This window comes from Planococcus citri, chromosome 3 (assembly GCF_950023065.1).
Source record: "Planococcus citri chromosome 3, ihPlaCitr1.1, whole genome shotgun sequence".
NCBI classification, from domain to species: Eukaryota; Metazoa; Arthropoda; class Insecta; order Hemiptera; family Pseudococcidae; genus Planococcus; species Planococcus citri.
The window spans coordinates 64,636,525-64,657,372 of record NC_088679.1 but is presented as its reverse complement, the minus strand read 5'-3'; the positions used below and the strand labels follow the sequence as shown (position 1 = coordinate 64,657,372).

Sequence of the window (20,848 nt, the reverse complement as noted above, 5' to 3'; positions counted from 1 at the left end):
TCTGGTAGGTACTCGGAGTACCTCTACCTACCTTACCCCTACCTACACTCATTTTTTTCCAATCCACCCCTAATACCTATACTGGGTGTCTACTGAACACTGTCCACTGTGCAATAGCATTAGGTATAGCATGGGCAAGGTATCTGGTATGTTTTAATAAGGCTTTGTCTATACGATTACACGCCTGTTTACTGCCTAGCACTAGCTAAAAAGAGCAGGTAACGATACCTACCTAAGTAAATGATTCGAGATTCGACTTGGATTCGTCATTCGTGCTGTACGCTGTACCAGTATTGATTGACGATGCACTATTTGTAGTACGATATTTTCACTTTCAGCTGCTGTTGCATCATGTCATACCGGGTGCATTTCGCGTCAATACTTTGCAAGACGAAATGACCGGCGTTAGTCTGGCTGGCACCCAATTGCGAGTCAATGCCTACACTACACACGACATCGAGTGGAACGATATCACGGTAAGGGCGATTTCTATGTATGTACATTTCGATGTACGCGCATATGTACCTAATACCAGAGATTATCTACCTACTATGTGTATGTACATATGTATCATTTTTTTTACGTAAAACAAAAAACCTCGTTTCGGAGGTGCTCGTTAGGAGGTAGTAGGGTAGTACATACATATTTCGTGTCGCTAGCTACTACATAGGTAGAGGTAGGTACCTATTTATACGAGTGTCGAGCACCATCTCGTCTCGATGATTGTGGGTGTATGTACAGTACATGTATTTACAAGTATGAACATAATGGGCGAAACTTGGCTGCAGGTGGTGACAGTGAACGGCGCGAAAATCTTGGACGAAAAGGACATCGTCATACCGCAAGGAATAGCTCACGCTATAGATCGCGTCATGTTTCCGCTTCCGGTGGGAAATTTATTGCAGTCGTTACAAGCGGACAGAGAAAACAGATACAGCAATTTTCTCAAGATTTTAGAAGAATCCGAACTTTCGTACTTACTAACCGGTAATATCTAATATGCCACACTCTTACCCACACGCTCGTAGTAGTCGTACCGTAGCTAGTAGGTACCTAGTACCTCCTACCTACAAGTACAAGTACTCTGATTGTCTCTTAGTCGTAGATACTCACTACCTATATGTACATTAACAAAGTACCTACTGGCTACTATATACATTTTACGCGTTGGCGTTGATTTGTCACAGGAGGTAAAACTTTCACGCTGTTTGCGCCGCTAAATCGAGCTTTCACTCATTCGGAATTCACCAAAGTTCTGGCCGATGCGAACGAATGCAAGTCTTTCGTATTACGACACATCGTAGGGGGCGCTTTATACAGCGCCGGAATGAAGTACTATCAGGTTCGCGATAGCATGGACGATGGCCAGCAAATTACTCTGTACAAGGAAGCGGGTAGGTCGCAATCGAATATGATATGTTATAGTCCGGGAGATGGTGGCAACTCAATCCAATCGACAACATAATAAAGCTAGGTACCATTTTGAAGGTACAAAATATTGTCGGGCATGATAATTTTGTGAATCTGCCACTCTCTACCGGGGTGATATAATCATTTGAGCTCTGCACACAATTCCCTTCATCAGCCTGATACAAAATATCAAATGTATCATGAAGTGTATCTTTTCCCCCCACTGTATCCACAAATCTGTCTAAATTATCCAAAGGCCAACCCAGTAGATTGGTATTGTGAAGGTGTAAAACCTAATGGAGTAAGTTTGTCTTGAACATATATCATTTCTGTTTCTGGTTCTTCCAGAGCATGGTAGCTCAAAGTCTGTCCACATTTGTTGAGAATTGAAAGAACTTTTTTGCTTCCTGTTGAACTTTTAATAGCTTGACCTAGAGTGACCTTTTTTTCTGGACGAATTCTACCATCACTCACAATATAAATCATGTCCTGGTACATTGATTTTATTTTCATTTCTTTTCTTTGATTTAAACAATTTTTACGTTGTACACCTCCAATAAGAAGTGAACAAAAATCTTGAAGTACAGCTGGTATGGTACATGCATTCCCCTTTTAATAAACCATCTAAACTAGGTGATGTGGGTAATTTTTTAGGAGAAATATTCAAAATTGTTTTTCTCAATAGAAACGCTGAAGTTCTGAGCTGTTGATAAGACAAGCTATTGGTCAAATTTTCACGAAGTTTGATTTCTACATTTAAACTAGTTTTAAAGATGATTTTTTTTTCAAGTCAACTTCATTCTTAATTTCTGCTTTATTATTAAAAGTTTCAAAATTTTTGATTCCAAATGAGGTGCATTCACATTATCAATTTCTTCACCAAATAATTCAAAAATCAACATTTTTTTATATTCGGATACATTACTTTTAAAATGAAAAATCTTTTCTTTGACAATAATTTGTTCCTCAATAAATTCATGTAAACAACGATATGCTTCTCGAAACAACACGTGATGTTTTACAGGTTTTGACTGATTTGATTCACGTTCAATTTTAGCAGAATATGTACTTATTTTCATATTGTAATCTACATACGGGATGATAATGACATTCCTTTGCAATTAAGTCTATGCCAGAAATCCTGGATTCAAATACGTCATCTTCAAGCTCCTGAATTTGCTTTCTTAATTTCTGTCCAAAATTTTCTGTTAAAATTGTTACACAACTTTGTTTTTCCCCAGCACAACGTTTAACTTTCCTGAGGCAGGGAATGCAGACCTTTTCAAATATGCTGGAATGAGTAGTACTTATCCTTTCAGAACTGAACCGCGTGATTCGACTCGACTTTGTGTAGGCCTATCTGATGAAATCACATCTTGAGGAGCTACAATACAAGATATCGAATCGTTTTCGAGCAAATTATTTCGATCAAGGTGTCCATTATTTGTGGCAAGCCATTTTCCCTGATTTTTCCAGGTTTTACTAAATTGAGAATAATCTTCACTGATAGAACTCAGAATGATGTTTTCTTAGGAAGTTGATTAAAAAACAAAACAAAAACAAAACAAAACAGGCTCGAGTGAAGCAAGAGCAAAAGGTTCTGAAAATTTGTATTTCGAGAGCCTTAAAAATGATGTCTTTTTTATGTGAGAATGAAGAGCTTATTTTTCAACTTTGTAACTTGATTTTTTTTAGCAATTTGTATTTTGATCTTGATAAAGAAATGAAAACAAGCCTGAGCTAAGTGAGGGCAAAACTGGCAACAAGTTTTCAAAAATTGTTTTTTGAGAAGTATAAAATAATAATTTCCTTCCAACACACTCATTTATTCGAAATTTGTGATCGCTTTTTCAAAATTCAAGGGATTTTGTATGGAAATTACGAAATTTAATGAATTTCCTTCTTCTTCAGGTTACACAGACAATGGATAGACTGTTGATATTTTTTTGATGGTGATGTAACGAGAGGCAGTTGTAAGAGTAGCACCTAAGATCCAAAATTCTGATTCACTTCACCCTTAAAAAAATTCCTTGTTTTTAAAATTTGCCCAACAAGATTTGCACTTAGACTTCACTGAGATAGTACCAGATTGGATCGCATTTAACAGACAATATCACTTTTGTTTTCAAGTTGATAAAACTTGAAAATCATGCCATTTTCCAGTTATTTTTTCTCAAAATTTTTTGTTATTTTGGTTTTCAGCCATCATAACATTGCAATTTTGGCTTAAGCACTCTACAAAAAGTTCTGGTTACGTAACCCCTAATATAGCAGCTAGTTACAATACATAAATACATTTTTCACATTCATACCTGTCTCTGTAGAGGATGTTGACGGTTCAGGTTCATTTTCTAGAAATTTATTCAACTATGCACTTTTAACAGCGGTAAAATCACTGTAACAAAGCGAATGAAATCCAACATTGTTGGGAATATTTTCCTCGAAATTTAAATATGAGTATTTGTAGTTTTTATATGTTCTGAATCGAGAGATTTTTTTTACATTTTTCATAATTATCACAATTGAATACATTCACAATACCTACCATCAACTTTTTTACACTTGTAACATTCACGATCCATATTGACGGTCTATGACGAAATGTCGCCTTATTTTAGCTTCGGGCATCTCGAACTCCAGTGTTTTGGTTACCCAAAGGATATTTTTCGCTGGATTGTCAAAAATAACGATAATAAATCATGTTCTAGGAACTCGTAAAAAATGATAGGTATGACAGTTGAAGAAACATTGAGTCATAGAATATAAGCAGCTATTGACAATAATATTACTGACATGACATTCTCAGGAGACGTTTTCGGCAACAATGTTTGCCACTATAATTATATGTATTCCGTCAGTTTGCAAAATTGCAACCATAATTTTCAAATTTTGGGGGGCTGTCGCACTACACTCGACGGGGAGGGACGTGGCAGACGTATCGATTCCAACTTCTCTCATTCTCTGATACCGAGCTACAATTTGGAATATGTCTGCCACATATATTCTTTCGTTTTTTCAAAATTTTCCCCAATTTTGTGATCCTGCACCCCCCTCAATGACAGGGTAGAGAGTGGCAGATTCACAAAATTATCACGACCTTTAAAATGGTCCCTAGATTTATATGTTGTCGGTTGGATTGAATTGCCACCATCTACCGGACTATTACGTTACATTAGATACCAAGACCAACACACATTACTCGTAGGTAGTGTGGTATGTTACCAATACCAATTACCATACACCATACACAATTGGCTAATATTAAGTTCATTGTGGGCCTATGTCTGCATCTACAAACGAAACAAAAAAAATATTCATGAGAGATAGCTCAGAATAAATACGCGAGATCATCGACTTTAAGCTTTTCTATTTTCGAAAAATAACGTACGAATTTCATGATTAATCGGCCTTATTCACAATACTTGCGTTCATGTATGGAAGAAGTTGGATGATTAGTTCAAGAATGGTCTGGTAAGGCACATATGGGTTTTTGTTGGAATCTAATTTCCAGTAACCCTTCTGGTCAAAAAGCTCCTCGAAGTCACTGATATAAATTGCTTGAATTTCATCGTGATTCTCTCATATGTACAAAGGCTCTCACCTCACGTCAGAGTCACTCATACATTACAACATTACGTTCGGCTATGCGCCACGCTGTGTATTTGTATATCAGTCACACGTGTACGAGTATAAGTACGAAATGCCTCCCCTCCCCGTATGAGGCTAATTTTCAATTTCAAAACTAGCTAGCCTACCGCTAAATGGTTTTTTGATTTTTGTTTTTGATTTCAGGAAAAATTAAAGTGAATAACGCTCACGTGGTAACTAGAAATATTCCGGCTACCAATGGAGTAATACACGCCATCGATGCTTTTTTATGACGATAATGCGCTAATGCTCGATTGCTCGCTGAGCTGCGTGTGCAATGTGCATAACTGCGTAGTGCGTGTACCTTGTGTACTGGACTACTGGTCACCGTCAACCTGGCTACCCTGCTGAGTACGAATTACGAAATACGAAATACCCGGCGGCGTCACTCGTCGTAAGAGCCTGGCTAGTGGCTGCAGGTGCCGGTTGTACGGCCTTTTTTTTCTCGCGTTTCAGCGACAGTTTTGTGCCAATGCCCAAATCTACGTACCTTACCTACAAACAGATTAGGCCTACCTACTTGTAGGTACTCGTATTTTGTGCCGTACCGTACCACCTCGACGACGTAGTTGACGTGCATCTGATGCGACACGCAAATTACTCGGATTCAGATTCGGTACATACCTGCGTTCGCGTTCTGTACATGTAAGGTACATACCTGCTACCTACTTACGGGTTTATTAGAATTTAAGCGAGTACCAAGATGAATAGCATTTCTTTTGATAAGGAGGCCGGAGGCGACTGACAGCCCAACACCTATGCGACTCAGACTGCAGCTTACCGATCGCCAATTCGCCATTTGCCAACGCCAACCAAGTGTGTCTCTGTATATATTGTATGGTCGACGTCTAATTTTTTAGCAATTTTTTGAACGCACGTTTGCGAGCTCTGTATGTCGTCCTGCTCCTTCTCCTCCTCCTCCTCCTTTTCCTCCCCTACTTTTCCCTAATTATAAGAAAGCATTTGTTTGTACTTTACTCGTACCTACCCTAATGGCTAATATACCAGTAGGATTTACTCGATGTTGGTAAACGATACGTTCCTACAGACTGTTAAGAATAGACGTACACCTACGAGCAGTGGCCCAGTGAGTACCTTTGACAAAAACTTGAAGTACCTAAGACAAGTATGTACCTCCTTCGAATAGATACCTACCTAGGTACTCGTAGTACCTACACATACATGAAAATCGCTGGATACTCGTACATTGCCATTACGGTAGGTCTACGGTAGTTTCAAGTTTGAGTTATGGCGTACGCACCTTTACGCCTATACGGTACCTAAGTACTTATTCAACTTTTCCATCTTCAAATTGTAGACAAGCAACTGACCAACTTACCCTTCCATTTTCCTTATATACGTACCTAGAGGCTAGACCTACTGATACGTACCTATTCTTCTACTTATTTCTACACGTTTTAGCTGTATTTAGCTGTATACGTATGTATGTGTATTGTGTGTAGTACAAAATAAACGAACGACGATGCCGTCATATTTTTTTTTCAATCGCTTACCTATTTACGAGATTTTATTACCTACAATTAAGTACCTACTCGTACATATGTACCAACATACTCGTAGGTATTTAGGTACGAGTATATGGTAGAGTGGGCCGAAAAACCCAGAATTTCGTCTCGCGAGTTCCGACAGGGCGGAAAAGTTGACCCTTCAATTCGTTGATTACGAACGCAACGTAATTATCTTTCGGATGAATCTCTAATATGGCTTTCCATTGGTAAGCTCTCTGACTATATTTCTTCTTTAACGTTTTAGCGGGTTTCGCAGCGGTAATATCTTCATCTGTCACCGGACACCTGTCCTCGATCAAAAACGCATCTCCAGAAGACAAATGGAATGAAAAAAAAATGTCGAAATTTTCAAAATCTTCCGCTCGCGCATGGGCACTCAATTTTTTGAAAAATTTCAAAAAAAAATTAAAAATTGTCAAAAATAATTTAAAGTTGATGTTGAAGCTTTTTTGGAAGCAAAATACACCAAAAAGAGCATTTAAAAAAATCAACGTTTTTCACCTTTTTTTGTTACAATATTTAACAAATTGGTGACATTTTATTAAAATAAGTAAAACGACTACCTAGCAAGTATATATTTTCCACAAAAAAAAATGAAATAAAATAAAAAAAATAGAGAAAATAACGACTACTTCTTTTTACGATTCAAATTCGGCCGTGAATGGCATCTTCGAAATTCTGTCTTTGACTCAAACTTTGGCATCAGGGATCTTGATAGGTGCGTCGTCGGAATATAGCCATCTCTTGATCCACTACCACACACTTTCATTAATGCCTCCGTTACAAGTTTCACACACCCCTCAACTTCCTGTGTGTGGCATGAAAATTGCTTCAGAAAATCCCAAGATGGTATTTCTTCCGAGTTGATATGTGATTTGATTTCATCATCACTGAATTTTTGTAATAAGGGCGGAGGAGACAACTCACACAGTTTTCAGTTGATTATTTCTAAATAATTCTTGGCCTTGAAATTTAATGCTGTAGGAGAGAAACTTCGAATTTCATCTGTTGAGACTGACTTTCTGGCCTTTAAAATTTGTTGCAATCCAAGTTTCCGGATTTTTTGATTTGGATCCTGAGCCATAGCAAACATCAAATGTTCCGGATAGGCAAAGTAGGCATTTCTTTTGATGACAGGGTCGATGACCTTCTGTAATTCAGGACACAAATTACTCGATGATTTAATAGATTGAAATATAATATTTGGGCCATCTGTCACCTTTGATTGCAGCTTGATACTACATGTAAACCAGAGTGGCATATACAATTTTAGAACGAATTTCACGATGTCTTGATGCTGTTCTGAAGGGTCCACTTCGCTCATGTACAACCGAAGAATCCTATTGACTGTAGTCAACCACCTTGAATGTGCTAATGGCCCAGGTTCCTGGTATAGCAAGATCGGTGCCGCATTTACCAGAATTTTTCTGGTCTGAGCTCAACTTATCACGATTTACTTCCGGAATTTGACACGTTATTTTTTTGAAGTCAACCAAAGGTTTTGGTTTTTTTTATTCGATGTGCTCGCTAGAACTGTTTGAAAGTTACCTGTCGAAGTTGTAAATACATGCCTCATAATTATGTACAGTAAAAATTCAATGTTGAATCGAAATTACTCTAAATTTTAAGGAAGCTCGTAGGAAAAACCAAAATGTTCAGAATTTTATTTGTTTAAATTTGGTTTTTTATTCGATGCACTAGTTTTAACATGTTTGAACGTTATTAAAAGTTTGAAGTAAAGACTGAAGTGATGAGCAAATATGTATTTGTACACTCACAATCACATGTTTTGCAACTTTGAACTTTGATAACTTTTGAATGGTTAAAAGCTTTAAATTAAAAAGAATAAAATTTTGATCATTTTTTTAGTTTTTCGGTATTCCTACCGACGAGTTTTCTGAAAATTCTGAGTAATTTCAATTCAAAGTTGAACTTTTTGCCGTGTACGGTTCGTTTTTACAACTTTGAACTTTCACAACTTTCGAATTATAATAAGCTAGCGCTTTGATAAAAAACTGTTCAAGAGGATAAAATTTCGAATGAATTGGTCTTGTTAAACACCTCATGTTCTCATTGAAAATTTTGAATCATATCAACTTGACCTTGACATTAAAAAAAAATTCTAAAAATGAGAATTTGTAAAAACGCAACTTTTGTACGAAATTCAAAAGTTTTTGCATCAATTGATGTTAAATTTGAATATCTTCAGTTGTAAATATTGCTGCGCCCGGCGCCCTACTTCAGTGATCAGTCCGAATTCTCCTCGCAAAAAACAAAAGCTATTGCTTTGTAAGGTGACAGTATGTATTTTAAAAATACTATCAGCATTGTGCTTTTTTCACTTGAAAAAAAAAAATTACGATAAGTTTTTTGAAAAAATTTCATTTCAAGTGGGTTGTTTACCATCAGTTTGTTTCGAGTACATATTCGAAAAATTTTTATGAACTTTTCAAAGTTTGACAAAATGTTGAAAAGTGATGATCAAAAATTTTTTGTTTTTATATTTAAAATTCTACTAAAATATTGAAGAGATGAATCCGACATTACAACATTTTGTTCATCTTTTGAAAACAAAAAATGGAAAAAATTGCTTACTTTTTTGTGATTACTCACTTCTTTTTCGTTAAGAAAGTTTTTTAATTTGTCTCCAGCCCTAACACATGAACAAACAAAAAATATTAACAATTTATAATAAAATATCTAGGTATACGTAGGTATTTAGTGGAGCTGGTAGCTCCTTGAAAATTGAATAAAATTCCACCTAGTATGAATATTGAATAATGACCGGAGATCTACTTGAGGCATTTCTTAAATTAGAAAATTGTTTCCAATCATACATACTTGAATATCATTTTCGATAGAATTACCGTAATCGATCGAATTATTTCACAAAAATATGAATTAATGAATAAAAGTACATTTGAACTAGTAATGTCAACTTACAGTTTTCAGTAGTACTGTGACCTTTAATAGGTAATAGCTTATTGTATGTACTTATATATTGAATCTAAAGTATCTCTAATCAGAAGTACGACCTAGTCGTCATATTTTTAGGCATTATCTATTACATATTGACGTACACATGCTACAGCTGGCAAAGGTTGAGGTGGGTTTCTCTGTAAATCAGCACCCTGAATTTCCCTCTACTCTCTAAATTTGAAACAGTCAATTTCACTGCTTAGCAGTCACGACATTTTGCCTTTTTAAAGCAGTAGTTTTTTTTTACTGCAAAACAGTGAAAAATTACTGAATTGGTCAGTCAAAATGATTTTTTACCGACCAATTCAGTAATTTTTCACTGTTTTGCAGTAAAAAAAAACTACTGCTTTAAAAAGGCAAAATGTCGTGACTGCTAAGCAGTGAAATTGACTGTTTCAAATTTAGAGAGTAAGAATTGAAAAAAAAAACACGAATAGAATTAAGTAAACATTTTAGTGTGTGTACTTCAAATTTCCGATCACTTAGGGCCACTTGTACGACTATCGTTCAAATTCTGAACTAAGTTTGACTCATTGTTTTTGACCAGTTAAACTGAGTTCAACTCTTGAACGAGAGTCGTACAAGTGGCCCTCAATGCTCTACTCACTTCGAAAAACTGCGAAATATGTACTATTCTCCAGTAACTGAAATATGGCGTCGAACACCGACACAATGCCGCATTCGCCTGGAACATAAAAATTAAAAAGAATGATTAAATTTAAGTTGAAATTGAATTAAATTGCTTACTGGTAATGTGATAAATATGTATGTACTTACTTCTCCAGGGTGTCTAACAGGTACTGCAGGTACTGCAAGTACTGTAAAAGTACTGCATTGAAATCCTCGGTACTGCAAGTACTGCAAAGTACTGCATTTTGCCTGAAAAGTACTGTATTTTTTCTCAGAATCATTGATTTAAAATTTTTTAAAAACCTCAAAATGAATTAATTGGTGAAAATTTAGAAAAAAAAAATGTTCATTTTGTACCGCAAAAGATGGCAACACTTGTTAAATTAATACTTGTAAAAATTTTCCAACCGGTTCAAAAATATTTTTTTTCTGGGGTGGGAGGGGGGGGGTTTGGTGTAAGCTGGATAAAAAAAAAGGTAATGCAAAAGGTACTGTAAAAGTACTGCATTTCTTCGGAGAAATTTTGTTAGACACCCTGTTCTCTTGTTCCGCGCGCCTGTATTCTTGCAGCTTCTTCTACTGAAAGGCGCAAGAGTAAGGGAGGGGGATTATTCATAATTCAAAATAGATTGATGGAGATGGTAAACAAAAAAAATTGCTCGTCATTTCAAACATGGCCTTTTTTTGTGGAATAATTGGTTGAAACTGTTTTTCACATTTTTACAAAGTTTCCACTCCCAGTTTTCATTGATTATTTTCAGTTTTCTGCAAATATTTTTACATTACAAGTTCAATCCATTGAGACTATTAGGAGATAATTTTTCAATTTCGACAACACCAAAATCCATCAAATTGTGAAAAAAAACTGCCACAACCAATGAGAAATTCAGAGCTTGGCAAAAACCAGGCCACATAACGAGGTTATGATGGAAGAAAGACGCGCATTTATTAGAGTAAAAATTACAAGGATATGCAATAAGAAACACGCCGCCTTCGGTATGTTTGTATCCTACACAAAGTTTTTGCAACTCGTCTCTCTTCTCATCGTCATCGTGTTGGTTGTGTTTTCGCACCCGGCAACAACTTTTTGAGCCAAGTTAATTTTCGTTTTTGAAATTGGCGCGATAATTATTCAAAAAGCCTCGACGCGTTGTTGTGTGTGTGGAATTATACGCGAAATGCTCTTAAGGCAACATTACATTAATTTGTGATAAACAGCGTTTCGTATCTGAGTTGTGCGCGGTTTCCTAGATTGCCCGAAATATTAACTGCTATCGTGGGAAATATGCCGAAAATAGCGTTTTTCCGCTGACGTCGCAATGGTCTCTTAGAAACCCACCACCGTCTCTGTGAGTTTTTATATATACGTGAGCTCTCCGACTCCGAGGGCGATATGAATAAAAATTTCGCCATTTGACAGCATCTAGCGAGTTGATATAGACGGGAATTTTCACCGGTGTTTTCTCGTACACTTACTCTCGGTGTGTATATCATACGGTGTTGTTAACCTCGCTCACCTCGCTCGGTTTACCTTTTAGCTTACCTAATGTTTAACTCACACACACACAGCCTTTCGAGGGAACGAATGTACCCAGATACCGACACCGTTACGTTGCGTAGATTCTACTCCGCTGCGAGCTCCAGATCGTCGTAATTCTTCCATCGAACAGGTACACCAGATAAGGAAAATTTATTTGGAAAAATTAATTAAATATTTTTATCGAGATATTCGCCGAAAGGGAATTGTTGTACCTTTGTACCGCTGGCAAGGCAGGATCATCCTTATATTTTACCAGTCCACGTGCTGCGTGGTACATATTTGAAGGTTTTGCTTTTTCGCAATGTGGCAGGTTTGTTAACCTGCGAAAGTAATGTTTTGGAAGGGGTTGAGGTGTTGAAATTATTCGCTTGTGAGGTTTTTGCAAAATACGCGATAAACAAGAGCAAAAATTCTTTTGTAATCAGTCAATAGCGGATGTTTTTTTTTGAGCTTGACTCTGTGACGTCAATTGTTTCTTGGGGATCATCAATTGTGATTTTTTCTAGTTTCAAAGCGAAATGTGTTTGACGGAGCGTAGATGCAGCGTGTTACATTCGATGAAGACTGAACTCTTTCTTGATAAAATTTTGCTTCCATAAATCCAAAAGTTCTTCTTGTCTCCATTATGTAGGCTGATCGTCGTTCTGCTTTAGATTCTCGACTATCTGGTTTCATTGAAATATAAAATACTGGTACGTAAAAGTGATTTTATCAATCAGAACAGATACTTAATAGTCAACAAAATCGATCACTTCATTCGACGATTTACCAGCGATTATTTCGCTACCTATTTACAGAGAAGTACGATCTGTTATTCTTGATGCCTTTGGCACAAAAATTATGCACCCATAACTGCATGACATAAAGTACTTCAACTGCAGTTAGCCTGGGCAGGCGCAGATTCTCTTGGTAGTCGAATTGACTGCTGGTAATGATTTAGGTACCTATTCATTAAACTGTGTTTAATCTTTAATTATTCCAACAAAATTTGCCCAGTTTTTCATATGTTGTTCCTCAAATGGAGATAGCCAGAGGAACAACTTTCAATTTTTTTTTTTTTTTTGAAAAAATTCCATTGGAAGCTGAAAGCATATTTTGTATTATCGAGATCGAAAAAAAAATTGGATGCTTACTAAATTGTGACTCAACAGTGTCATCTTTCAAAATTCTTGTTTGTGTGGGAGAGAGGGGGGGGGATCGATAAAAAGTTGTAAAGTCACCTCAATACGCCGCAGGAAAAGTTGTAGATTCCTAACTTGATCCATCACTTTTCTATGGTGGTTCCAAAATTTGAAATTTACATCAAAAATATGAAAAAAAATTGGAAAAAATTTTTTCGTGATGATTGATTATATATGTATTATTAAATCTACTTTGAAGTGAGAACACAGTTTTTGAGATTTTTTTTCACTTTTTTATGTTACTTACTTCGCAGAACTTTGAAATTGGTCCAGAATCGTGTGTATCGGTCCAGAATCGTGTGTATCATTTTTATAAGGCATCAGCATACGAAGCTCCTGAAAAGCTGGATAACATTTTCTTTTCATAGTGGATATATGTATTAGGTATAATATGTATTCATGATAAGTTATCATAAAAAAAATTTTCGAAAAAACTTATTTTCGATTTTTAATATAAATTTTAAGATATAAAACCTCGATATGAAAATGACGGTTCAAGTCAGGGATCCAAAATTTTTCCTGCGGAATTTTGGGTCCTCTACAATTTTTCATCCATTTCAATTTCCAATTTTTCAACTTATTACCGAGAATAATATCTTCACCAGCAGCGTAAGGAAATTCTTTACTCTTATAGCTAAATCTACTATAGTTCATCGGGGAATTTCAACAATTCAACACCCTGAGCATGAATCATATCTTTTTTTCAATCCAGATTTTTTAATGTGTTTTTTGCCAGAGTCGAAATAACCTCATTGCCTCATATGTAAATAGAAAAGACCAGTCGACATCTTTGTAAAAAAAATTTTTTATGATCGAATTGCTTTTTTTTTTTTTTAAATTCGAATTGAGAAGTGCTCAACATGAAAAGTGATAGAAGCCTTTTTTGTTACCTTTTTCATGCGAAATGATTTTTTTCACCAACATCCTGAAGTAACTTAATGGTTTCTGTATCATTGAAAGGAATTCTGGAGAAAATCATATTTTGGTGAAAGTGCTTCCACCTTCCCTTCCCACCTCTCGCTCAAAAGTGGAAACTTTCAAGCGTATTACTCGGGACTACATTCCTTGCATTTTAAAAAGAGATCCCGCTGTTGAGAGTACTTGGATGAAATATTATGAATTTTGAAAGTTCAACATATAAAAACTCAATTGAATTCTCAATTTCGAATAACTGATGATAATGTTCATTTGCCTTGCGATAGGTTGGGGACAAAAACGTAAAAGTAGATCTTGCTACAAACATACGAATTTTCGATATTGTTGCAATTACATAGAGAACACAAAAATTAGGTATGTATTTCTAAACCAAACACTTGAGTAATTATGGTACTTACCAAGTTACCATTCTCGCGAGTGAAAGTTTTTGATATCTAACAGTGTATACCAAGTTGAATGAACAATTGGCAGATAGTTTGACAAAACCTCTACCAAATAAAGAATTCTTGTACTTACGTTCATGTATCATGAACTCATGATTGAAATACTGTATACCCTTTTTGAATAGTATAGTCAGTTTTTAGCTAACAAGGGAAATATCCCAACTAGCTCGACAATTTTTGTACGAGGATGCGCAGAGTTGGAACGTTACTAATCGCATGTTTGACAATACCGTAGCAAATACCATCGCCGAGAATCCAATTGCCTTGAAAATAGTAGGTAGGCTCACGTATACCGTCGCGTCGGATCGCTTTAATCTACCCATGGCGACGTAATAATAAAATTGGTAATCATTGCAGTAGCAGGCTATGTCACTGGGTAGCTGACGATTGATATAAAATGGAAGTCCAGCTACCAGCGAATGAAATCTTGAAAGTATGCTACAAGCCTAAATTTCAGAAGCTAAAATTCATTTTCTGATTTTCGGCAAATTTTTGAAAATTTTAATTCAGGCCCAAAGTTGAAAAAATCAAAATTTCAGCAAATTTAACTAGAGAGCTGAAATTTGGTGGATACCCTATTTTCGACCTCCCTAGTCGATTGGTGACGGTTTTATGTCGTTCTGGAGCCTGTGACGGATTTTCAATTTCTCCAATTTTCGAAAAAAAAAACGATGTAAATAGGCTGAAATGAAATTTAGCCCCTATTAACTCGGACGTACCATGTTTTTGCGACCCTTTCGATCGATTTAAGTACGTGTTATCAAACTCTTTTTGTGCCAGTTCAATTCCAAAATTTTCTTCTGTGCTTATTTAAAAAAGAAAAATCATCTTTTGCGAACGCGTTAATTGAAAAAGCTCAAATTCGGGTTGTTCTCAGTTGTTTTCGGCCTCCAGACTCAATTTTTTTCAAAAATAATCACTGGAGAAAATTTTGAAATTGAATGAGTTCAACTTTTTTTTGAAAATATGTGCTTAAATCGCTCGAATGTGTCACAAAATATAGTACATACTTTTAAGTTGATAGGTGCTGAATATTATTTTCACCGTGTTTATGACATTTTTTTTCGAAAATTGGAGAATAAGAACATCTCCGAGAATCTACAGAACGGTTCGAAACGGTCATCAATCGACTCGGGAGGTCGGAAATTGGGTACATACATACCTCCCGTCCTATTTTTTGAGGGCAGCGTGATGTTTGTGATATCAGTTTTCTAGAAGATCAATTTGCTGAAATTTCGATTTTTTCCAATTTTGGCCTTTTAAATTTTCAGAAATACGTCAAAAATGGAAAAATGAATTTTTAACCCCATAAATTTTAGCTGGTGGTTATATTTTGGGTCCTCTTTCGATTCCTGTTTGTCCAGTTCATGAATTTTTCTGTCGATATGGATACTTCCCTTGTGAGTTTAGTATCATAGCTTTTTCCTCATGCGTTGGAAGTTTTTCCCAACGCTTTTACATATAAGTATGTATATTGAGAATATGATGTTCTAGTCTCGAAGATAATAAAGTTTCTAGCAAAATTGTTTTACTTTTACGAGAAATGATCACATGGGCATGATATAGTTTTACGAAAAAAGATCATGTGAACATGATACTGTTTTAATTTCTCGTATCACGTACGTTATAAAGTCGTTATTGGGAAAAAATGGTCTTCCTTGATGATAATTCCTGACGAAATTTTCAACTTGGTTAGAAACTTTTACTCGGATTGGGGCTGATCCGCCAGATGCTTGTAATAGTTGTTGATCAGTCTTATTCTCTCGTATATTGGTCTTTTTCCGTTGTCCGGTAAATACGAAATGTAAAAGCTCCATTGAATTCTCAATTTTGATTAACTGTGATGGTAACGATCATAATTTGTCTTGTGGTAGGTTGCCAACCAAAACGTTAAAGTAGATCTTGCTACCAACATACTTACGAATTTTCGATGTTGTTACATTGAAATACTTATTACAAAAATTACGTACTTCCAAACCAAACACTTGAATAATTACTTACGATTGCCGCGAGTGAAAGTTTTTGATTTCGATCGTGCACCTATTGTATGTAGTACCTGCTTTGAACAGTAAAGACCGTTTTTAGCTTACAAGGGAAATATTCCAACTGGCACGACACTTTTTGAACGCGGGCGAGGGGAATCGAAGAAGGATCCTCAAAATATCCCACCAGCCCTTATTTCAGGAGCTGAAATTTATTTCCTGATTTTTGGAGAATTTTTGAGAATTTTAATTTACCTAGGCCAAAAGTCGATAAAATCAAAATTTTAGCAAATTTAACTAGTAGAGAGCTCAAAGATCGATATCCTATTTTCACTTCCCGAGTCGATTAGTAACGGTTTCGAGTCGTTCTGGAGCCTCTAACGGATTTTCAATTTCTTCTATTTTCAAAAAAAAAAAAAAAAAAAAAAAAAAAAAACGCTGTAGGGTGCGAATGAAATCTAGCTACTATCAACTCGCATGTAATATCTTTTGCGACTCTTTCGATCGATTTAAGTACGTATTATCTAAATATTTTTGTGCTAGTTCAAATCCAAAATTTTTTTCCTGTGTTTAAGTATTTGAAAAATAAAAATCTTCTTTTGCGAACGCGTGAACTAAAAAAGCTCGGTTTGTTCTCTGTTTTTAACCTCTGGAGTCAATTGGTGATTGATTTTTTTCATTTTTTCAAAAATAAATCACTGGAGAAAATTTTGAAATTGAATGAGTTCAATTTTTTTTTTGAAAATATGAGCCTAAATCGCTCTAATGGGTCACAAAAAATATGTAGTATATATTATGTACATACATAGATGCTGAATTTTATTTTCACAATATTTGCGACATATTCTCGAAAATTGGAGTTTGTGAAAATCAGCAAATCTGCAAGAATCTCCAGAACGAGTTTTCTAGGACAATTTGCTAAAATTTTAATTTTTTTCATGACCCTTTAGATTTTCAAAATTTTTCCAAAAATCGAAAAATGAATTTCAGCTCTTAAAATGTTGGCTGGTGGTATATTTTGGGGTCCTGTTCCGACTCAGCTTTGTCCTATTCAAAAGTTTTTGTGTCTGTTGGAATTTCTTCCTCCTGAAGTTTTGGAATTATGATATATTGTGAAAACAATGGATGCCTTGCCTCAGTTGCTTTTAATTCTCTTCCTGAGTGGCTCGGCCCGCAGGGCGACCAATGGAGTTTTTCCCAGTAGTACGGTTCATAAAGTGTACATGAAAAAATTTATAACTAAATCGAAAGACATGCAGTCGAAAATCACATCGTTTTCGGTCAAGTTTATTATATTATAATGACCCTAAACAGAAAGATTGTCTTTGGTTTTTGCTTCGTTTGAAAGATTTAAATTCAACTTTTAGTAATTTTGGTTTTTTTTGGCACTTCTTAAATGGTGTTTCAAGAAAGTATCAAGTGATTTTTGGAAATACTTCACTACGTTTCTATCATACGTGTACGATGGATTGCATAGTGTTCATATAATAAGGTAAATACTTGGCTGTTCACCTTCGTCGACTATACGTACGTAGTTAGTCGTAAATGCGAAACCTGCTAAATAGGAAGTAGAATGAAAAATGGTTCGAAAATTGCTTACTCCAGAGAGAGCCAATTGTACGCTATCACGCACCTGAACAAATACGATTAACCCATAAAAACTCATAAGGTCAGTATTATATGGGGTAAAAGCTAAATGGGGTACTGGCGGTGACATTCGTATAAAGAATAAAAACATCCTATATTCTTCAATTTGGTCGAGTCGAGGAGAAAAAAAAAAGTTGGAAAAGGCTATTAAAAAAAAGAGAGAAGAAAAAATTTGTGGAAAAATATCCGTAAGTAGGTCTAGGTACATGGGAGGGGGAACTGCGAGCGGCGTCGATTTAATGGAATATCCAATTTATTGGCGTTCGCCTTCGGTACATTTGAGTATTAACTGAGGAAATCTACAGATTAAAAAGGACTGTAAGGCGATGTATAGTTGGCATTTTTCTTTACAAAAGCACGCGAATAAAGACAAGTGCGCCAGAGAAGGAAATCGATTGTTCTTTTTCGTATTCTCTCATTTCTTCGCGGAACGGAAAGTTTTTTAAATTCAAAAACAGATACGGACGCGGACTCGATCGACTATAAACAAAGCCATCTAGCAATCGAAAAGAAAAATAAAACTGCCGCTTGACAGGTACCTGAAGATAGAAAATACTTTCACCCTAGTCAAACTGATGATGGTACTTAACGTAATATTTAACTGCCATTCGTTTAGTCTCTTACTCTCCTCTTTTATTTTTTTTTCACTCCGGCTAGCTGTCGTTTTGTTGTATGTACCTTACCTTTTCCCAACAACGACGACAACGGTGAATTGATTAACTCTGTAAGAACGATGTTCGTTTGTAATGTTGGAGTTGTTGCTGGCCGGAGTATATTGTTTTTGTTGATATTTTTGAGCTTTGAGAAGATGCTGAGTTCTTATTTTTAATACCCTACGTTCTTTTGATTCTTGTAGATGGTAGAATAGAAAAGAACAGAAAGAAGAAATGCGACCTGATTTGATAACGACTTGTATAGTCTTCAGCTGTATTCTGATCGTCAACGATGCCGTTGTGTACAACAGTCAAACTGGTGAGTGTTTATCGATATTAAATTAATTAAGGTAGATTAATTTTTGGCAATTTTGAGCCGAAGCAAAGAATCCAGGTTTAACTGTTTGGACTGCGTAACTCGTAATTTCAGGGATTGTACTCGGTTACTTTTCAAAAAAATTGTGGTTACTAAAAGATACTTTTTCCTAGTTCTTTCATAAGTTTCCTTTTTTGTTTTCAAAACTATAACTAGTATCTTTGAAAAAAAAAAATCAATTTTATTTAAATGACCTCACTGCTTTTTCAGCGTTACGAATTTCATGTTTCCAGATTTGATGATTTTTCTTTTGAACTTTTCTTAAGTTTTTCCTAATTTCTATTAGGTACTTATTATTTTTGAATTTCTCGGTGGTTTTTGGTTGATTTTTACCTACATCTTGCATTTTGGTGATTTTTTTCCGAAAAAATTTTTCCATGATTTTGTTCTGAATTTTGATGTTTTTCTCACCTGAATTTTTTCTGAATTTTATCACCTCGAGTTTGTCGTGACTTTTTCATGAAAATTTTCTTTATTGATTCAAATTTTAGTGTGGATTTGTTTGATGACTTTTTGAATTTTTTGAGCTTTTTTCCCCCCATTTGATGATTATTCGTTTGAATTTTGGTAGATGTTTCCCAATTTTGACGGGTATTAGTCTTCTGAATTTTCACGAGTTCTCTTTTTTTAGTTTTTCGATGATTTTTCCGGTGTTTCCATTTTGTTTCTCTAGTTTTGACAGACTTTTTTTCAACCATGAATTTTCATGATGTTTTCCCCCGAATTCGTACTTTTAATTCTCGTGTGTTGTCTGTTTTGAATTCTCAGTGATTTTTCCTGAACTGAATTTTCGAAAGTTTTCCATTTTCATCATTTCGACGATTTTGTATCAAATTTTATTGATTCGCTTTTTTTTTTTTGCCTAAATGTTTGTTCTTGATTTTGGCGAAACCTTTTTCCTTGAATTCTCGTGATTTTTATAAAATTTTCTCCCAAATTTTAGTAATTTTTTCTGCTTAAATTTTTGCAAGATTTCCTTTTTGCAGAGATTTTGTTTTTGAGTTTTTGAGAGTTTGTTTTTATCTTGAAGACTTGATGATTTTATTTCGATTTTTTTTGGGCCGGGTGGGGGGGGGGCTTTCTTGATGTTTTTCGTGTTTAATTCTTTGAAATTCTCATAGTTTCTATTTTTCGACGATTTTTCCCGAGTTTTCATGTTTTTTTTTTTGGTGCATTCTGCAATTTTATCATGAATTCCCAATTTCGCCCCAAATTTTAGTAGATAATTTTTTCTGCTTAAATTTTTGCAAAATTTCCTTTTTTACAGACTTTACCCACGCGAAACAGTACCAGTGGTCACCAATGGTAATGTATGGTAGACCAGTGGTACTTCACTGGTACCACTGGTATCGAAAATCACCACTGGTATACTAAGTGGTTTTTACCAGTCGCATATTTTCACCACTGGTACCAGTGGTATTGCTATTGGTGATACCATTGGTACCAGTGGTGAAAATATGCCACTGGTAAAAACCACTTATTATTCCACTGGTGATTTTCGACAGGGATCGCGGAGCGGAGTGGAGGTGGAGGGTAGGAGCCCCCCGGAGGGTACCCTTTTTTGGCCTTGCTCTGGGAGCCGGAGCCGGTGCAAGAGGTATTTGAAATTTTTCAAGTGGAGCCGGAGGTGGAGGTACTTATAAAAAATCTCCGGAGCTGGAGCCGGAGGTATTTTTTTTTCAAATTTGGGAGCCGGAGCTGGAGGTGGAGGCACTGACCCCCTCCCTCCACGATCCCTGATTTTTGGTACCAGTGGGTACCAGTGAAGTACGTATTTAACTAGTCTACCATACATTACGAGTCTGGTGATATTGGTATCTATCATGCTGGATATTTCCAATGTAATTAATGAGAAACAGAAAAATTTAGAAAGGGAATAAATCAAATGCATATT

The 20,848-nt window shown here is 35.7% G+C and overlaps 1 protein-coding gene and 1 long non-coding RNA gene across 3 annotated transcripts in view; both read left to right on the top strand.

Moving 5' to 3' along the window:
* Positions 1–6,552, top strand: part of LOC135842037 (uncharacterized) — a 29,981-nt gene extending 23,429 nt beyond the window's left edge. The window contains exons 4-7 of the mRNA XM_065359318.1: positions 339–476; positions 789–987; positions 1,188–1,394; positions 5,203–6,552. Coding sequence (XP_065215390.1) covers positions 339–476; positions 789–987; positions 1,188–1,394; positions 5,203–5,291 — 633 coding nt within the window. The 3' untranslated portion in view covers positions 5,292–6,552. The remainder of the gene's footprint in view (positions 1–338; positions 477–788; positions 988–1,187; positions 1,395–5,202) is intronic.
* LOC135842042 (uncharacterized) overlaps positions 1–20,848 on the top strand; it is a 322,912-nt gene that overhangs the window by 155,401 nt on the left and 146,663 nt on the right. For both annotated transcript variants that reach the window (XR_010558052.1, XR_010558051.1), the window contains exon 2: positions 18,782–18,897. This is a non-coding gene — a long non-coding RNA (uncharacterized LOC135842042). Of the gene's footprint in view, positions 1–18,781; positions 18,898–20,848 lie in introns of those variants that run through there.